Source organism: Cutaneotrichosporon cavernicola, assembly GCF_030864355.1.
Source record: "Cutaneotrichosporon cavernicola HIS019 DNA, chromosome: 4".
Classification (NCBI taxonomy): Eukaryota; Fungi; Basidiomycota; class Tremellomycetes; order Trichosporonales; family Trichosporonaceae; genus Cutaneotrichosporon; species Cutaneotrichosporon cavernicola.
In genome coordinates, this window is record NC_083396.1 from 1,411,007 (window position 1) to 1,430,210 (window position 19,204).

Sequence of the window (19,204 nt, forward strand, 5' to 3'; positions counted from 1 at the left end):
CTGCCTCCACGTAATTTCCACCAACATGGCCGCCGCGATTCCGCTTCCATCGAGTACATCAATGCGCTACTAGCTAGCTCTCTCAACTACGTCCTCGAGAGATGTCGCACGGAATGCTCCACCCTCGACTTGTGAGAATACAGCATCGTCGCCAAAGTACACCACTACCCCGCCCCTGCCGTCCACCGTCTTGCCAATACGGAAGAGCGGTTTGCCCGTGATCGCGTGCGACTTGCCGAGGGGACGCATAAGAAGGTCGTTCTCGGCGATGACCTCTTCGGCGATGGAACGGAATGTGATATCCTCGGGAGCAGGCATGCGCTGGATGACAGGCTTGGCCGCTGGCGGTGAAGGCTCCAACTTGAACCCAGAGCGAATGGGACTGTATTTGGGCTTCTGTAGCTTGGTATGAGCCGCTGGCCCCAGCTCGACGGCGTCACGCATAAGCCTAAGCCCAGTATTGAACCCGTGACTCATCCCTTGGTGCTGCACGATGTCGAGTGGGAAGACTCCCTTCCACATCTCGAACCACTGTGCGACCTCGTCCGCATTGTAAGCGGGGTGCGTGAGCCACATGTACAGCACTTCGAGCCACTTCGGGAAGAACTCGAGCTCAAAGAGGCGGACAAAGTTGGATTTGCGGATGAGAGTGTGCCAGGGCAGGATGACGTCTCTGAGCGGTTTCATGTCCTGGCTGCGAGGATTGACGATGAAGCCGTCGCGAAGAACATTGCCTAGCTTGCCGAGTACATGGTCACCCATGAGCTTGTCCCACTCGTGCGTCGAGAAGATGTCGTCACGCCAGCGCTGCAGCTCGGAAAGAACACCGTCCTTGGGCTGCCATTTCCGGATCACGGTACGAACACGGCGTTTGCCGCTCTCAAGCAGCTCCCCTACGCGCTCGCCCATGAGGGGAAGCCAAGGGAAGATGATGGAGGCCAGTGACACATTGCGACCATTGGCGGGCGTCCATTCCTCGACCGCGAAAGTCACCTTTGGCAGGACGAGCTGGTCTAGGATGTTGTCGTGAATGAAGGATGGGAGGATGGGGTCCCACGACTCGATGAGATGAACTGCCGGATGAGGATCCATGGCATCCCACTCGTTGTTGATCGCTGACCGAACCTTGGGCAGCCAACGGTGCCATAACAGGCTCTCCCAAGCTGTCATCGATCGGTTGCTCGTCCCGTCCGGAGCGTCCGGAGGTGTCGTTCCCTCGAGGTTGAATGCCTTCTTCCACGGCTTGAGCGTCGAAAGGAGTGCGTCAGCCGAAACGTCGAACGGCTGCCATTGAGCAAAAGGCTTGCGTAACACCACGTCGATTGCGCCGACAACGACGTCGTCCAGGCCGAGTAACCGGTATTCCTTATCGTGATCAATGAGGAGGCGGTTGAAGGCGTCTTCGAGAGGTCGTAGTGAGAACGACTCCTCGCTCACTTCGCGCTGACTGATAGTCGAAATTGTCTTCAATGACGACTGGACGACCTCGAGAGACTTGAGTTCTGTCGCTGTTAGCGTCTCCTGCACAGGGTGCTTACCATTGGCAGACTCGTCCACCATCTGCCGTGACCGCTCCTCATCCCGCAAAGTCCATCGCCTGCGTTCGTTAACGGCCTTGCCCTCTTTGACGAGACTGTTGACCTCGCCACGAGTGACGTCCACAACCAAGCGCAGATTGTGTCGCAGCTCTGGTAGCTGTGTTACGTCTGTTGACGGTGTCCAGCTGGACAGAGAAAGCTCGGATATGGATTCCACCGTCTTGAGGTCGCCTCCTCGAGCGTCGATGACGAGACCAACACCCGGCCGCGTCGGGTCCGTGCTTTGATCTGCGAGCAGTTGCTCGTACGTCTTGTGTTCGACCTTGACCTTGACCTTCTTGTGCTTTGTCCAACCCTCCCGACTGGGACCTGCACGTTGGCCACCTTTGCGCTGAGCCTTGTTCGACTTTGGCTCCTCTTCTACCAGCTCGCCCTTCCTCCGGGCTTCTCGCTTGCTATCCTCTGTTCGAATGCCCGACCGAATACCTTCTCCACGCATCACGGCACCCGCGGCGACGGGAACAGCGCGACCGTCCTCGTTCAGGCCAAGACCCTTACCTGGCTCCCATCCCTGCTTGGCGAGAAACTGGGCACCAAAGCCGCCAGCGATCGAAGAGAAATGGGCCTTTTCAGCGCGCGTGAGCTCTACTTGTTGAACAGGGGTTGACGATCGGCTTTGTTGAAAGTTGGACCTCGTAGCCGATGATCCAGCCTGCATTTGCTGGAAAGCAGACGCCGCGCGTCCAAAGGCTGACTTGGGTGTGTCCTCCGGTTTGGGCGCCTCTGCCGGTTTGGGAGAGCTCGTTGACGCGGTAGCTACGCGGAACCCCAGGCCAGATTGCCCACGGCCTGAGCGTACCCCCATGCCTCCGCCGCCGAGGCCAGTACGAGGTACATCTTCCTCCTCTTCAGCAATGCGGGGGGTTGGGTCGCGTGAGTCCGTCTCGTGGCTTGAGCTCGACTCGCCAGAATCGTCGTAGGTCTCGGCCGGGGTCCCGTTGGACTCTGTATCGCTTTTAGCGACATCTATCTTCGAAACGAAGGCAGGGGCTCTTTTGATGTCAGCGCACGCCATCCTCGGCACATACTTGGTCCAGTCAGTCCTTGCACTGCCCCCTCGTGCACGGTGGTCTCCAGGACGCCGAGCGCTGCTGCTCTCGTCGCGATCTCCGAAGACGCCCTCCCATGCGGCGGCCTTGCCGTTACCCATCGTCCTAGGCCGCTTGCGGCGGTGCTCGAAGAGACGCCTCTCGGCGCGGGAATCTTGGTCTTCCTGCGAGTCGAAGCCGTCCTCGCTGCCGGACTGGTTGGACGCGTCCGAGTCGGATCCGTCATCCAGGAAGTCCTTCTTCCGCCTTGCCATGGTGAGTGTGATCGAGAAACGCCGTCCGGCGATTCAAAGATGTTGACGAGTCGATGGAATATGGAGCTGAAGTTGGTCGTAGGGAGTTGCGATGTTGTAGTTGGGTACCGTTGGGTGGCAAATGGGCTTTACCGCGCCTAACCCAAGTTTCTAAATTACCGGATTAGCGGGGTTAGGCGTGGGAATTGTAATGAACAAACACTGAAATACAAAGGCACGAGATGAACGCGCCCACGTGAACATGATGCAAGTTGGAGGGTTGGAACATCCGATCCTAAACCCTGCATTATCCCTGAAATGGCTCGCGTCGCTCATGTCCTGCATGTCACTCATGTCGTGCATGTCCTGTGATCCTGTATGCAGCCAACCTGGCTCAACCTAAGCCTGGTACAAAGAAGTAGGGTGGGGGAGGGACCTGTTTGCGTGGGCGGATACAAACCAGTTACAGTTCATCAACTGGACTCTACTATATTGTATCGTTCATCCTAGTCCCCGGTTGGTCTGTCTGCAACACTCTCCCTATCCTCATCCTCTCTCTACTCATTACTCAATCACCTTCCCCTCCTACCTTCCTCCCTATCATCCCTTATCCTCTCTCCATCTTCCACAACCAGTTGTAAACATCCTTACCACGTTGCGGCATGCAGTAGCAGCGCACAGCAAGCAACTCACAACCCACCTGTCACTTGCAATGTTCATTCGGTCCACCGTCCCCACCCGGCTGTGACAATCTCGGTCATCTCGTCCAAACGCGGTTCATACCCCTGTCATCCACAGTATCGCCCATGGCTACTCCTTCTATGATCAATCCCCGCACTCGGTCGCGCTGGTACATGGAGTCTCCCATTCGCCGAGCGGCATCTCCTTTCAAACCCAAGGGCGGTATACACCACGCGCCTAAGCGACGGCGCATCGGTATGTCGTCCCTCAACGTCAACCGATTGCTGCCATCTTCAGACACGGACTCGAATCGCGACCTGTACCCTCTTCGCAATCGATTATTCCTCCCAAGTCCGCGCGCAACACCTCGAGTGAACAAGCGCTCCGGTGCCCCACGTCGGCCCAGACCTCCTCCACTTTTCGAGGGCGAGGATACAATGAGCCCTCGCAAGCGCAAACGTTCCGACGCCGAGTCCATGTCTGACAAAAGTTGGATTGAGACTGAGGACGAGATGCCCGAGTTCATAGCACAAGGTAAACTGCCCTCGCCGTTCCGCTCTGACTTTTTTTCCAGATGACCAGCACCTCCTACAATTGGCGCCTGCCTCCGCCCTCCACCGGCTACGCAAGAACGAGTTGATTCGGCTCTGGAAAGTCTGTGGCATGTGGCCTTCCGACGACGAGGACGAGGACATTGGGGAACAACAAACGAAGGTCGACCTGGTCAACGGCCTGATCAAAGCCGTGTGTGCTCAGCAACGGAGGTCACTGACAACCAGCGCAAGAAGGTCGGGGCTCCCGAATCGCCTTCACTTGGACACTCACCCAGCGACGTTCCTCGAACCCCTAGAGATTCAGGCAGCTCGTCATTAACCTCTCCCCCGTCATCATCTGGTGACAGCCAGTTAATCAAATACATCAAGATGGAGGCGACTCCCAAGGCGCCAGCCAGAGGAAATAATCGACACCTACAACAACTGAGCACTGCGAACCGAGAGCAGCGTAAACCCAAGGCCACCATTCGACCTAAAGGCCCAAAGCGCCGCGAGGTACAAAAGACCAGATTCGACAAAGCAGTCAAAAGTCCGGAGCAAAAGTTGGCGCGGGTGAGACGTACTCGCTCGTCGACAGTCTCGTCCCAGTATGCAACCACAAGCGACGGCTCGAACAATCCCTCCCACGAGACAGACCTGAGGCAGCCTCGTCATCCACCACGTCGACCAACTACTGCAGAGGGCACTCCCACCATTCGGCGGCTTCGGCCCCGCACCCGTCGCAACGCGGGTTCTGGTGGGTCCATAGAGCTTGACGCAGACCAAGAGGATAACGCAGACGACGAATCTGTGCCGGCTGGTAGCTCCCGGCAACTGTGTCAGTCCGACTTGACGGTGACGCGCGAGACGCGTGATCGCCGAGCGAAGCGGGAAGCAATGCGCGTCATGCAGGCAGAGGACACGAACAGCAGCGACGAGAATGCTTCCGACACTGGTGAGTAGACGCCGCAACCCTATGTTGACATTGCAAGCTTCCAATATGCCGCCTTCTCAACAGCGCAGAGGTTCTATTCGATCTCACAGTGGCTCTCGTACTGGGCCTATGACACGCTCTCGTCAAAACTCTGCAAACGCCAACATGTTGTTGGGCGTCGCAATCGAGATCGACTCTTCGCCGCCTGATGCAGCCGACGTCTGCACCAGATCGCGTACTACCCGGTCAGGCAGGGCGTTCGGGGACATCCAAGACAGATCCGAATCCAGTAATGATGTGGATGACGACTCCATGGACGACGACGGTAGCGACGAGCCTGAAGGATGGGGAGCCGGTGAGCTTGGAATGACACAACCTCACTGACGACAGATGCCAGTCTTGAGGGTGTTACACACGCCAGCCTGATGCGTCTCCGCCGCGACCAGCTCGTGCAGCTGTGTGAGCAACGCAATCTCGAGGTGGGAGGCACAAAGCCTCAGCTCGCGACGGCCCTTATCACCTGGGTGAGTAAGCGGTTTTCCCTGATGTCTAACAGGTGCAGCAGGATGAACGTTTGGACAATCTGGAGTCTGTCTCGACGACCAGCTCGCAGGACACAGCTCGCCCTTCCTCCCCCACGATCATGCCCGCCGTCCTGACTCACTGCCATCGCGGGGTTGAAGACACACCTCTGCTCCAACGCAACCGCATCCACGCCGAAAATCCAGCCACACCGCACCCGTCCGACAGAGATAAGCCTCGCACACCCGACAATGATCTCAACCTCGACTTGCAGGAGCTCGGTCTCGAAGACTTTACCATCAAACCCGAGTTCCTTCAAAAGATGGAAAAAATCGGAAGCGGTGGTTTCAAGGAGTAGGTTTGCGTTCATGTTTACAGCTCAAGGCCAGCGTGTATGTCGGCAAGCTGCGCGGGCGCAGGGTCGCGATTTCGGAGTTCCGCGAGCATCTAAGTGACAGTACGTTTTTCGGCCCTTCGTCAAGCACCTGAAGCTGAACCATGCAGTGGACATTCGAGAGCTCAAGCTCTTGGCAGAGTTCCGCCATCCCAACATTGTCCGATTCGTGGGTACTTGCATTGAGGCTTGGCTGACAGCGCAGCGCGGCATTTGCATTCCCGAGGACACGTCTCAAGTCCCGTGCATGCTGATCAGCGAGCTGTGCGAGAACGGAGACTTGTTTGATTATATTGTATGCGCCGTCCGGTCTCGCTGACATGGAAGCGCAACGTCTCCAACCCCTCGCTGAAGCGCGTCTTACGCCTCATGCTGGACATTGCTCGTGGGCTCGAGTATCTGCATCTGCGAAACCCTGCAGTTATACATCGTGACGTAGGTCTGCTCCCAGGGCGAGAGCTGACCACACAAGTGCAAATCCACTAACATTCTCATCAACAAGCAAGGAGTCGCAAAAGTTGGAGACTTTGGACTCGCTCGTGTCAAACAGAGCACCCGGTCGATGATTCGCAGTCTGGTGGGCACGGTCAACTGGCAAGCCCCAGAATTGTGGCATCCGCATCCAAAGTACGACTACAAGGTGGATGTCTTCTCATTGGCATTGGTGTACTGGGAAATGCTGTCGGGGTGGACTGGCGAACCAGTGAGTGCCATGATGTAGGCCAAAGCTGACCGTTCCAGAAGTACCCGTGGGAGGGTTACAACGAGCACTACATCTACGACGCTGTCGGGCAAAAGCACAGACGTCTCCCTCTGACTGGTCTACGGAAGCACTGGGGTGTCGAGCCCGTGAACTTGATTGAGCGCATGTGGCATCAAGATCCCGCTGAGCGGCCTACCATGTCGGACGTGGTTGCCGACGTCGAGGCGCTGCTTGCCGACTGCCAGTGAACAACAAACGAGTGCATGGATATCAGAAGTATATCAGAAACATACAAGTCATGTTGGCATTGCATAAACGTCTGTACAGTTCATGTAAGCATTTCATTGGTGAACTATAGTCGCAATCGCCTCCAGGTGTTCGCGACTCGGGACTCAGTAGCGGAACCATTTTGCCGTAATCCGTGACGCGCTTCCACACGCATAAGACGATCAATGTTAAATGTCAAAGGCCATCAGTCCTCTTCCAACTTGTCAACTATCAACTCAAGATGTCGCGCTTCGCCGGCCGTTCCCTGGACCGCGTCTACTTCATCTTCCTACTTGTACGTCGGGCCGGTGCGCGCAAAACCCAGCTGATAGCAGTGCCACATAGTACGCGTCCTCCAGGCTCACAGCATCTCTGACCTCAGCCAGCAACACTGGTGATGGACGGCCAAGCCGTGTACCCGTCGTGGATGGTCTCTGGGCCTCTCGAGGCCTTGGCGGAGTGGTACCTAAACTTCTTGCGTGACCCTATCATGGCCGGAGTCTTCGCCAAGGATCCAACAATGCGGTTCATGATGCCGTTCTTCTACCTCGAGATGTTCTTCCAGCTGCCATGCTTTGTACTCGGCGCCGTCGGACTATGGAAGAGTGCGACTTGGCCGTACTCGCTGACACCAGACGACAGGCGCGTGTGGCCCCTACTCGTGGCCTACGGAGCAAGCACTGCCACGACGCTCCTCCCGGTCCTGCAACGCTTGCTGTTCGATACTAAGACCAGTCCGCCGCTCACAGCGGCCGAGCTAGCTGGACTGCTCGGCTGCTACGTCCCCTTCCTGGCTATCCCCCTCCTGATGGCCGTTGATTTGGGCTTCCGCATTGCCAAGCTTCTCGGCGGCGGCTCGCGCAAGAACGTCTAGATCTAGTGAGATGCATTGGGTACAATGGCCATGCTGGAATCTAATGTCGGTGGAAGTATACAAACGAACCCGCGCCCACGAGCACCAACACCCCGAAGAGGATGCCCACAGCTTGCAGGCCTGAATCGGGCCGTGCCAGGCCCTCCAACGTCGTTGGCATGTGGTCGTGCAACACCTTGAACTGTCGGTGCCGCGGTTCTTCCCTGGTTACGCTGACTTTCTCCGGCCTCCACCCTGTTGCGGAGGCGTCGCCGTCAGGTGACGAGGTCGACGAGACCTCGACGCGTGCCACACCGCCAAAGAAGTCGGTTAGGAGAAGTTCCCGTGGAGACTTGGGAGACAGGTGCGTTGACACACCGGCGTTCGACCGGATAACTGCGGGGTCGTAGGCGTCAAACTCATGTTAGGTCGTCACAGTACGGGCGACCTACCAGCTGCTGGAGGTTTAGCTGTGACGTCTTGTTCATGTCCTCGAGATATCCCAGAACAAAGTGTGTAAAGCTGTCAATGATCGCAACGCCAATGTCGTAATCGCTATCATGCTGCGTGTCACTAAGAGCAAAAAACCACCACTCACGGAAAGCGAGTTCTCGCCAAGTTCAGACGAGCCTGTCGCGATAATGTTTGGAGAATAGAATTGCGAGTACATGGTATTGGCCTGACACGTGTCGATCATGAAGAGAAGGCGGTTATACCTGGACGTCAGTTTTTGTTGATAGAATCCCACAAACCTTCTCTTTTCCCACATCTGCTCGACAGCGTCGGCTACGTCAAACGCTGAGAGTTCCTCATTGTCCTGGAACTTGAGGAACTCATTACCACCGTGACCTGTGAGGTATATGAGTACGTTTGAGGAGGCGTCCGACAAGAGTCGCTTGTTGGGAGGTACGTTGGGGTCCAACCGGCCAGCAGTCAGCTTCACTAGCTCGCACTGGCATCTTACCAGTCAAGGTGCGGAGAAAGTTCTCGACAGTGACCTCGTAGCCGCTGTAATCGACCTCGACGCTGTCGCCATACAGGTCCAACTGGCGTTTGGGGTTGGCGTAGACCGTGGCCGGGAAGATGTTGCGGGAGTTGCACGCAACGTCGTCCGCCAGCATCAGGATGATGTTCGAGTCAGGAATCCCGAGGCGTTTAATGTTGCGGTAGATTGCCAGCGTGTTCGCAATATGCTGGTGTCAGTGTTATGAAGGGACTAAGAACACACGCGGTAGTTGAACCAGAACCGCGACGTGCAAGCGAGGACGGCCCAGTTGTTAGTGTGTCGGTCTTCGCTGCCTGCGAAGAACTCTGCGGCCTGTTCATGGTGTTGGAGGAGCTGGTCAGGATGCGAGGCCGCGTAGCTGGGAACAGCGGCGGATATCAAACCCATGAGAATAACCCATATCGCTCCCAACATAGTGCTAGCTGATCTGGAAGGGAGTGACTGTAGTGTAATGACAGTAGAGGAGAGTGACGAACGGATGGATGAACATGTATCATCATCGCGTACCTCCGTTCCCTCCCTCCTCCCCCCCAAGGACCTCCACATGCATGGTAGAGTGACAGTGCAACGCCTGGTGAGGATACGAAATTGCTCCCGCCATATCACCACAATAACCCCTCCTCCTCACCTTCCTCTATCTTGCCTCACTTCCATCCATCCCCTCCAACTCTCCCAGTACAACATGTCAGACCTCGAGAACGAACTTCTAGGGCTCGCCGAGGATGATTCGTCGAGTCATCACAAGAAGCGCACAGCAGGAGGCCGCAAGAACCATCAGTCCTAGTTTGTGTCCCTCCTCAATTGCCACTGACTGCAAGCGAGGACTCTGATGACAACGAGGGTGAGGAGGAGATGGACATGGACATGGATGAGGACATGGAAATGGATGTCGACTCGGAGGACGACGCAACCGCCCAGTCGCGCCCTGTAAACAAGTCGAACCCTTACCCTTTGGAGGGCAAATACATCGATGAAGACGACCGCGACTAGTGAGTCCGGCCCCCGAGTGGGTTTCTGACGGTCCAAGCCTTGACTCGCTGCCTGAAATCGAGCGTGAGAACATTCTCGCCGCGCGCCAGGAGGAAATCCAAAAGTTCAAGGACGCGGCGCAGCTCGACGCCATGTACAAGATGGCTGCGGGGCAGGACGAAGACGAGGACGATTACACGCCGAGGAAGCAACGTAAGTGGGGAAGGGACACATTCTCACGGGAAAGGAAAGCACACGAGCGTCACCGATGAAAAGTACAGAGCTATGATGGACCTCAAGAACAAGAGGAAGTCCAAGGAAGAAAGGGCGCAGCGGAGGGTGAGCGACAGCGCGATCGCGCAAGCTGACATCTCAGGCAGCAAAGCTGGCACAGGGCGGTCGCCGTGCACGTTCGTCATCGTTAAACTCGTTAGATGATGCTTCGTCCGAAGAGGGGGAGATCTCGCCGAGGGACTCGTGGCGACATGCGTCTCCTTCGCGGGACAGACCGAGCGACAGCCGCCGCAAGGTCGAGGTAGATATCGACTCTATGCCGCCATCTTATCAGGAGCTCAACGAGGCGACACTCGACCGCTACAAGCTTGTGGAGATGATGTACAAGGATCAGTTCGAGGAGGTCATCAAGAGTATGTTGTTGAGCCTGGATGTACTAACGACCAGACGCTTACGTTCGTATTCCAGCAGGGACGGACGACCAAGGGCGACCCAAGTACCGCGTACATCGGATCATTGGTAAGAGGAAGGAAAAAGGTGGTACTGACGTTCCAGGCGTTGAATCGGAGCACAGCCATGGGAGGTATACCGTCGAGTACAAGGGTCGTGATGTCTCCGCCAGCCATGCCCTCATATGTGCCTACGGCAAAGCGAATCGACTGTACCGAATTGCCGACATCTCCAACACCGAGGTCTCAGAGGTGTGTAGAGTACGTACCCGCTGATCAGTTCAGGACGAGTTCTCTCGCTTCACCATGACCAACAAGGCCGACAACGTCAAGAACCCAAGACGCTCAGAACTCAAGGCCAAGCATGAGGAGATTGTTGCGTTGCATGACCGCCCAATGACCGAGGACGAGGTCAACCGTCAAGTCGACGCTCGCAAACAGGCCAATCCTCAAGCGCAACGCCAGAAGATTGTGTTGCAAATCACGTCCCTCATGTCATCCAAGCAGCTCGCCCTGCGTCGCAACGACCTTGAGACAGCAGCTTTCATAGGCGACCAGATTGCAAAGCTTGGAGCAGACCCAAACACCGGCGAGCTCCTCGAGGGAGAAGGAGACCTGTCCGAGTACGACCTCCGCATTGCCAGGATCAACGAGAACAACCGCCGGAAAACTCGTGAGACTATGATGAAGGCGCACGAGGCCGCTGTTGCGAAGAAGAAGGCCGAGGACGCCATTGTCCGCGCAAAGGCAGCGTGAGTTATGGCTTAATGAAGCTGGCTGACCTTGTAGAGCTGCGTCGCAGGAGGCTGGGCAACCTACAATAGTCAAGGAGATTACGGTTAAAGCACTCCCTATCGCAGGGATGAGGAAGGGTGAGACTCCTCAGCAGTATGTCGCTCGCACCGTCACGCTCGACCTGGGCGACTTCTAGTCTATGCATCACATGCACCATGTCTGTACCCATCCGTTGGCACTGTGCCTCCACGATCACTCGGCGGTAGTCGCACCACCAATCGGCTGCCCGGCCGCCACGTCTCTAGGGGTCGCCGGCACCGACACAGACGGCTTGAGTGCCATGCGGGTCGAAACATACTGCACATTAACTTCTGCCACAAATCAACACCCGTTACTCACGTCCTGGGCGACAATCTCAATGCTCGTCTTCAGTACCTCGACAAGACGCTCTTCGACCCAGTCGCTCTTGTCGTACTCGACCTCCAGCCAGTCTCCTGGCGAGGGCTGGCTGACAGTAGTGAACTGCAGCCCGTGGACGGGGTCCTGCAGGCTGACGATAAAGTACAGGTGCTGGGGCACGGTGGCCTGGCTTCCCTCAGTAGACAGCTGCAGGGCAGGCTCCGGGAAAGGCAGAGGCGCCAGCACTGGCTGCAGGTGGAGGAAGACGGGGATAGTGGTGACTGGCACATCGCCTGGAAACGTCAGCTCGCAAACAGTTGGCACTAACTCACCTGATTGCTCCCGTGCCCGTCCGCGGGGCTTCTTGTCCTCACGACCCTTCGCCGCCTCAACCTCATCCTGCGCAGCCCTCCACCCCTCGTGCCACCCAGTGATAGGATTCAAAGTGCGCTCGGTTGGGAGGGCCTGGTCAGGCGGCGACCAGACCACCACCAGCTCGCCCGACTCTGTCTGCTCGAGAATCGTCATCCAGGCGCGGTACACAACACCCTCGACACCCTCGTACCCAACCATGGGGTGGGAGAGCCACAGTTCGATTGTCTCGTGCGCCGAGATCGGAGGTGCAACAGTGTTGATCAGGGTGGTAAAGGTCGAGTTGGCCTGAGTGAGGATATCCTGGCCTATCGTCAGCGCATCTCTCTAGTTGAGCACATACGGAGCTTGTCGAGGTCGATATTTCCCACGTTCTTGGCCAGGCCACCGAGGCGCGTCTCGGCGTCCTTCCTCAGTTTGCCAACGTCGACGCCCCCAACGTGAAGCTGGTCGATCTGCTCGCGGATGCCAGAGACCCCCTCAGTGCGGACCTTACGGTACTGCTCGTCGGCGACGCGTTGGGCCGATTGGATGGCAGACGTCGCCGAAGACCAGAATGAACCGCCGCCCCAGCCCCAGCCGCTCGAAGCCGCGGCTTGTTCCTCATGCGCGAGCGCTGCCGGAGCCGGCGACGCCGATGCCACCTTTGAGGCGGCCGCAGCAGGTGTCCCAGGCGCACCGAGAGCAGGGCTCTCTGTGCGGGGCGTTGACGAGGAGGGCTTGCTCAGCGGTGCACGCTTCTGGTTGATCTGGGCTTCAAGGAAGGCCAGCGCGTCTGCTGCTTCAGAGTCCGGTGCAGGCTGGGGGGGTTCGTCCTTCCTGTTCGCACTATCCGTTGACGGCCGTGCCGAGCCAACTGAGCCCGGCGCATCAGCGGGGCCAGTCTCGGCGTCGAGGTTGTCGAGGTTGTCGAGGAAGGCGAGGGCCTCCTCGGCCTTGGTCTTCTTGGGGGGCATTGCGGTGGACAGAGATTTGATGCGACGAGGTGGATCTCGATGAGCTGGCGCAGATGCTAGGTTGGAGGTTCAAGCGAGGTGTAGTGGCGCACTGATCGATCACGAACTCGAACCCGATGACACCATAGACAGCCATGACAGCTGGCACGCACCTCGTCAGGTGGCGCAAGTGGAGGGGCTGCTTATGGCTTGAATGACATCTGCACTTGTGGACAAACCCATTGCATAAAGGCACGCCCATTAATTAGGCACGTGAGTGGATGGTACGTCATGATATTTGAGATTGTGCCACGTGGAGTGTGAGTATATTTCATTTTATTACCCAATTGTTATGTTGATTTTGGATCCGCTAATTGCTATGTAACCTATGGAGATATGGAGTGTGATGCCGGCCATGTCAGGTCAGGGTTTTGCTTGTTTTCCCCCCCCTAACCATACCTGGTGGGTCATGGGTTATGGGTCATGGGTCATAGGACTGCTCCCTTGTCTCTTCCCCCCTCTCTCCCCCCTACTAGCATTATCGCCAGTGGTCGTCACAGCCATGCAGTCTTAGACCCTCCTCTCTCTTTAGCTACCATCCAATCCATCCCATTCCTATCCTATTCCAACCTATCCACTTGCGACATCCTCCTTCCCCGCCATTCTCCATCCTCCATCCTCCGTCATCCCCATTCTCCACCTCACTTGGTCACCACCAACCTCCATCAACACTCTACTACATCCCCTCATCAACCTACACAAACTCTCCATATCTGTCAACTCGAACTCGAAACTCATCCCTCACAGTCTAATACATCCTTTGACAAGCGTCACCTACCACTAGCCGACAAAACAGCCTCCACTCGCTCACCCCACCACTGTTGGATTCCTCCGCATAGGTCATCATCCTTTCATCTCACTCTTCATCCGAGTCACCACCTCTCCCCTCCTTTTCAGTCGATCCTATCTACATAAGGATCACTCGAGACCACTCTCGTCACTTCTCCTCGATCGACCGTGGCATCCTCCCCGCCTGTCATGGATCCAGAGGCAACGACAAACCAATGGCGCTTTGCCCAGTGTTTCGGAGACAAGGGCGAAGTTGAGGACATCACAGAGGGTTCGTGCACTTCCACCACACCACCACCACAATCAACCCCGCCTTCTTCCCCATCCCCGCTGTTCCATGAGTTCGCTGATGCCTTCCTGCAGCCGATATCATCTCCACCGTCGAGTTTGACCACACTGGCGACTACCTCGCGACCGGAGACAAGGGTGGCCGTGTCGTTTTGTTCGAGCGCAACGAACAGGTACGCTTCAGCCTCGTCGCCGCACGCGCCATCCTCCTCCCCACAAGGCTTTCCCATTCTGTCTCACCGATGCTGACTGTTCGCAGAAGAAGGGATGCGAGTACAAATTTTATACAGAGGTGCGACACTTGTTGTTGTTTTGATTTCCAGGTGTCGTCTCCTAACAGCCCCACAGTTCCAGTCACACGAGCCCGAGTTTGACTACCTCAAGTCACTTGAGATTGAGGAGAAGATCAACCGCATCCGGTGGTGCAAGCGCCAGAATGCTGCGCATTTTCTCCTGAGCACGAACGGTGAGCATGCGAGCGATGGCGTGGCGCGATCGGGCGCGACGCAAGCTGATCATCTTCAGACAAGACAATCAAGCTCTGGAAAGTGTTCGACAAGCAGATCAAGGTCGTTGCGGAGAACAACCACAGCCAGGACATTACTGGCGGTGGGCCCGTGGGCGCTGTACAGCCTCAGCTGCGACTCCCGCGGATGACGACGCACGACTCGATCACTGCTGCTGTCCCCCGCAAAGTGTATGCCAACGCCCATGCCTACCACATCAATTCAATCTCCGTAAATTCGGACGGCGAGACGTACATATCTGCCGATGACCTGCGGATCAACTTGTGGAACCTCAACATCAGTGACCAGAGCTTCAGTACGTCGACGTGCGATCAACCAAGCTGACAAATTAGACATTGTCGACATCAAGCCGGTCAATATGGAGGAGCTCACCGAAGTCATCACCGCTGCCGAGTTCCACCCCATCCACTGCAACCTCTTCATGTACTCGAGCTCCAAGGGAACCATTAAACTCGCAGACATGCGGGAATCGGCTCTGTGCGACCAGCACGCGAAGCGTGGGTACCGCAATGTCCGTTCGGTTCTGACAAGGCAGTCTTCGAGGAGGAGGAGGACCCGTCGCAAAAGTCGTTCTTCTCCGAGATTATCTCGTCCATCTCGGACGTCAAGTTCTCACGCGACGGGCGCTACATTCTGTCCCGAGATTACTTGACGCTCAAGATCTGGGACTTGAACATGGAGAACAAGCCCGTCAAGACGATCAACATCCACGATCACTTGCGCCAGAAGCTGTGCGACCTGTACGAGAACGACTGCATCTTCGACAAATTCGAGTGCACCTTCAGTGGAGACGGCAGGTGGGTAACCCTGAGACGCTCAGCAGCTGACTTTGCAGCCAAGTCATGACTGGCTCGTACCATAACTACTTCCGGATCTACGACGTCAACAGCGACAACGATGTGGTCCTGCAGGCCGACAAGTCGGCTTTCAAGGCCAAGAAGATCGGTGGGGCACGCGGCAAAGTGCCAGGCAAGAAGGAGGGCATGCAGACCGAGGGCATCGACTTTGCCAAGAAGATTGTGAGTGCTGGGTGGTTCTTACCGGTGCAAGTAGTGCTGACGTTCTTCAAGTTGCACGGCAGCTGGCACCCTAGGGAGAACACCATTGCAGTGAGTACCACCGCATCCACGCCGGGAACGGAGCTGACGTTTCCAGATCGCCGCGACAAACAACCTGTACGCGCATCCGTCCCCACCCGTCACTGACCACCAGGTTCTTATACTCCACTCTTTCATAAGCATCCGTCATCATCAAGATACCCCACCAACTTGGTCATTATTTTACACTAGATTCGACGTGAGCCCCGTGGATGTCGAGATTTTCCAGCGGTGGCAGGGTGTCGAGTGGGCTATGAGGACGATGGCCCAGGCTAGGAAGAAGCAGTCAGTAGTAGTAAAGCACGAAGATGAACCACGTGTAGTAGATGACGCAGTCGAATGCGCGAATGCTCGCTGCTCGCTGCTCGCTGTTGGATGCAATGAAGTGTTGACAGCTCACAGATTACCGAAGCCCTGCAATCTCAGGAAGTCAGGGCAATATCTGTGAAGTCTCGAAGTTGGACACTTTTGGTTCCGAACATAAACAATGCCTGAAGTCACGTGTTGGCCACCTAAACCACCCCTTGGACCTCATCGCCTGCCGTCAACTGTCAATCGCACGCACCTTGCGTACTTTCGAACAACTTTACATCTACTCATTCTGATCTCTCAGTCTTCTCCGCCTCCTCTCAAGCGCCATACTGCCCCGGTTTGTGCACGTACAGTGTGCTACTTGACGGCTATATCCTCTCGGGCACAGGAGGGAAGGTGACAGCTTGCCATCAAGTGAATCCTGATCTGCCCGAAGCCCATCTCAGCGATGTCGGAATCACCACGGACACCTCTTAAGCCAACATTCACAAACACTGTGACGGTCGACTCTATCTACGGCGAAGATGAGTCGTTCGAAGTCGAGACGCCTGACTTTCACTTTGACTGGCTAGCAACTGGTAGCCGATCTGGAGTGGCACCCAGCTCGGCCACGCCGCCCACAACCAAGTCGTTCGAGAAGGCAAGTGCCGTCGCCGCACAACTGACTCCAGCCACCTTCGTACTTTGACAAGCGGTCGCGCACACTGCCCTCGCACGACTCGTCTCCTGCGTGGTCGTCAACCTCGACGCCCCCGAGTGACCATCTCCAACCGCTGCGACCACTACCGTCAACGCACAGCGCGTCGGAACTCGACGATGCCAGCCGGTCCTCTATCATCAAGGCACATCCGCGCATAGTATCGGCTCCCCTGTCCAGTTCCACACTCTCCAACTCTGGGAGATTCGATGAGTCCTCGTCCTCCACTGTGAGTAGAGTGATGGAACTGACTAACGTCAGTTCAAGAGCCGCGATGACCCCGGAGCGGAGCGCACTCGCAACACATTTGTCACTCCGGGCCTGACTCAGAGAACGTTAGGCACTATCTCGTCTGCACGCCGGACGAACAAGCCAGTATCGAATCTATCGCGCTTCGGCGGCCCAGCTCGGCGCATCGCGCGCGCCGATCACGAGGGTGCCGAGCCGGAAGCACCTGGTGAGGTTGTTTGGAAGCGGATACTGACGATGCAGAGGGGTCCCCAGTGTCAACAGACGCGTCCATGGACTCGGCTCTAACGCGGCACGAGTCTGTTGAGCATCTGGACCATGAGGTGGAAGAAGAGACCTTCCGCCCGCATCGCGAGTCACCGCCACCAGCACGCTATCGGTCCCCACCTCCCAGACGGGAAGAGGTGCGCGAGGCCTCACGACGAGAGGAGGATCGCCCAAGCTCCCGGCGCGATGAGCAGCCAGCCTCTCCGCCGCCTTTGACAGCTTCACCGCCTGCTACCCGGCTAACATACGGCAGGGAAGGTTCTGAGGCGCCGGGGCATGGGATGCGTAAGGCGAACCGAGACGCGGAGTACACACCTCCATCGAACGCGACAGTTCCTAGCAGACGAGGACTGCCGGCTGATACCCATCCGCCCCCTCGTTCGTCGCGCCCCGCCCCCTCCGCTCCTGTGCCAGTGCCTCCCCCAACGGTTCCATCAGAATATCCCTCCCACCCAGCACCCTCATCCGGCGCCACAAACCAGGAGACGAGAGTGTCTGCATCCGCTCCAGCTCCCGCTCCACCAACAAAGAGGGTCTTCTTGGTATGATGCGGCTATACCTGCTCAATCTAACACACAGGTAAACAGCGAGGGATACGACCGCCTCGGCATCCTAGGCCGAGGCGGCTCGTCCAAGGTCTACTCTGTGCTCGGCCACACGAAGCGCGTGGTGTACGCGTTGAAGCGCGTAGGCCTAGAACGTGCAGATGCCGAGACGTACCAGAGCTACACCAACGAGATTGAGCTGCTCCGGCGCCTCCGCGGCCACGACCGCATCATCCAGCTCATCGACCATCAGATCACTTTCAACTCAAGCGGTCGGCCCAAGTTGCTCATGATGGTAACATAACAGGGCTGTTCTCGACAGCTGACGTCCAGGTCATGGAATGCGGCGAGATTGACTTTGCAGCTCTGCTTGACGAGCAGAGATACAAGCCGCTCAACATGAGCTTTGTCGGGCTATACTGGCAACAGGTATGTCACCTATGGTCAGCCCTGACGACAAGATGTTAGAGGCCGTACAGGCGGTACACGCTGAGAACGTTGTTCATACGGATCTCAAGCCGGCCAACTTTGTGCTCGTCAAGGGCCGCTTGAAAATCATCGATTTTGGTATCGCAAAGGCCATCGCCAATGACACTGTCAACATCCAGCGAGATCAGCAAGTGGGTAAATGTGTTGGTGTACGCTGACGGCGAGATCGGAACTGTAAACTACATGTCCCCAGAAGCCATTCAACGCATGAATAATCAGAAGGTCCTCAAGGTTAGCTAGCTCCTGGATATAGGTGTTGCGACTGACGCGCAGCTGTCGTACCCCAGTGACGTGTGGTCGCTCGGGTGTATTCTCTACCAGATGGTCTACGGCAACCCACCATTCCACGCAATACCGGGGGGTCCATTGTCCAAGATGAACAAGATCGCCGACCCAACCCACCGGATCGACTACCCGCTCACAGCCGTTTTCAGTCCGCCGGGCATGTCTGACTCCCCACCCACACAGACAGCTGTCACCATCCCAAGCGAGGCTATCGCAACAATGCGAGGATGTCTTGACTACCATAAGGTCAGACGACTCACGATCCCACAGCTGCTCGACCACGAGTTCCTCTCTCCGTCGGGACCACGAAACAGTAGGTTTCCGGACCACGAACGAAGACTGACGCAGGCGCTCCACCACAAGATTCAACTTGGATTACGAAGGAGCAGATGGCGATTATGGTCAGCTTTGTCCAAAAGTCACGAGATCAGCGTTCGACACCACAGCAAGTCGCGGACGACCTCTTTGACCAGCTTGCAGCACAGAATTCTCTTGCAACATCATCTTAGATGCACCGGAACGGGATGTCCACTTCATGGGTGCCGTTATGTCTATTAACAGCCGCATCTCAGCTACAACAGAGACTGTGGTACATGATACAACGTAGGGCAGAGTATCCAGTGCAACAGATCAGAAAGTGCCAGGGGTCTTGGTGGTCGAACCATAGTACAGTCGGATCATTAGGCGGGAATTACTGGCCACGAAGAGAGTGTGGGGAAGGATGGTGTGTGGT

At 56.6% G+C, this 19,204-nt stretch overlaps 7 protein-coding genes across 7 annotated transcripts; 4 read left to right on the plus strand and 3 right to left on the minus strand.

Moving 5' to 3' along the window:
• Positions 1 to 69: 69 nt before the first annotated feature.
• CcaverHIS019_0405540 (uncharacterized protein) lies at positions 70 to 2,901 on the minus strand (the record flags this gene model as incomplete). Its single annotated transcript, XM_060600402.1, has 3 exons — positions 70 to 1,502; positions 1,539 to 2,590; positions 2,627 to 2,901. The coding sequence occupies 3 exons, from the start codon at positions 2,899 to 2,901 to the stop codon at positions 70 to 72; spliced, it is 2,760 nt and encodes a 919-aa protein (XP_060456999.1).
• A 785-nt stretch (positions 2,902 to 3,686) lies between these two features.
• On the plus strand, positions 3,687 to 6,895 carry CcaverHIS019_0405550 (uncharacterized protein; the record flags this gene model as incomplete). Its single annotated transcript, XM_060600403.1, has 14 exons — positions 3,687 to 4,095; positions 4,136 to 4,305; positions 4,341 to 4,563; positions 4,795 to 4,851; positions 4,894 to 5,049; positions 5,279 to 5,383; positions 5,419 to 5,552; positions 5,591 to 5,904; positions 5,940 to 6,007; positions 6,055 to 6,113; positions 6,150 to 6,239; positions 6,272 to 6,379; positions 6,417 to 6,647; positions 6,686 to 6,895. 14 exons carry the CDS (start codon positions 3,687 to 3,689, stop codon positions 6,893 to 6,895), a joined length of 2,334 nt encoding a protein of 777 aa, XP_060457000.1.
• Positions 6,896 to 7,155: 260 nt separating this feature from the next.
• CcaverHIS019_0405560 (uncharacterized protein) lies at positions 7,156 to 7,788 on the plus strand (the record flags this gene model as incomplete). Its single annotated transcript, XM_060600404.1, has 3 exons — positions 7,156 to 7,209; positions 7,250 to 7,258; positions 7,297 to 7,788. The coding sequence occupies 3 exons, from the start codon at positions 7,156 to 7,158 to the stop codon at positions 7,786 to 7,788; spliced, it is 555 nt and encodes a 184-aa protein (XP_060457001.1).
• Positions 7,789 to 7,828: 40 nt separating this feature from the next.
• On the minus strand, positions 7,829 to 9,160 carry GPI8 (uncharacterized protein; the record flags this gene model as incomplete). Its single annotated transcript, XM_060600405.1, has 6 exons — positions 7,829 to 8,185; positions 8,220 to 8,330; positions 8,366 to 8,483; positions 8,520 to 8,616; positions 8,732 to 8,960; positions 8,996 to 9,160. The coding sequence occupies 6 exons, from the start codon at positions 9,158 to 9,160 to the stop codon at positions 7,829 to 7,831; spliced, it is 1,077 nt and encodes a 358-aa protein (XP_060457002.1).
• Positions 9,161 to 9,455: 295 nt separating this feature from the next.
• Positions 9,456 to 11,356, plus strand: RTF1 (uncharacterized protein; the record flags this gene model as incomplete). The annotated part of the gene is made up of 9 exons (XM_060600406.1): positions 9,456 to 9,556; positions 9,592 to 9,762; positions 9,801 to 9,955; positions 9,990 to 10,081; positions 10,119 to 10,389; positions 10,424 to 10,495; positions 10,532 to 10,677; positions 10,711 to 11,177; positions 11,215 to 11,356. 9 exons carry the CDS (start codon positions 9,456 to 9,458, stop codon positions 11,354 to 11,356), a joined length of 1,617 nt encoding a protein of 538 aa, XP_060457003.1.
• A 56-nt stretch (positions 11,357 to 11,412) lies between these two features.
• On the minus strand, positions 11,413 to 12,887 carry CcaverHIS019_0405590 (uncharacterized protein; the record flags this gene model as incomplete). Its single annotated transcript, XM_060600407.1, has 4 exons — positions 11,413 to 11,517; positions 11,560 to 11,852; positions 11,892 to 12,239; positions 12,275 to 12,887. 4 exons carry the CDS (start codon positions 12,885 to 12,887, stop codon positions 11,413 to 11,415), a joined length of 1,359 nt encoding a protein of 452 aa, XP_060457004.1.
• Positions 12,888 to 13,904: 1,017 nt separating this feature from the next.
• CDC55 (uncharacterized protein) lies at positions 13,905 to 18,980 on the plus strand (the record flags this gene model as incomplete). Its single annotated transcript, XM_060600408.1, has 19 exons — positions 13,905 to 13,986; positions 14,079 to 14,176; positions 14,263 to 14,295; positions 14,352 to 14,469; positions 14,529 to 14,825; positions 14,863 to 15,027; positions 15,066 to 15,327; positions 15,366 to 15,549; positions 15,601 to 15,639; positions 15,686 to 15,742; positions 16,611 to 16,865; positions 16,898 to 17,093; positions 17,129 to 17,289; positions 17,732 to 17,992; positions 18,031 to 18,126; positions 18,159 to 18,317; positions 18,352 to 18,417; positions 18,460 to 18,784; positions 18,820 to 18,980. The coding sequence occupies 19 exons, from the start codon at positions 13,905 to 13,907 to the stop codon at positions 18,978 to 18,980; spliced, it is 3,015 nt and encodes a 1,004-aa protein (XP_060457005.1).
• Between the last annotated feature and the right edge of the window lie 224 nt (positions 18,981 to 19,204).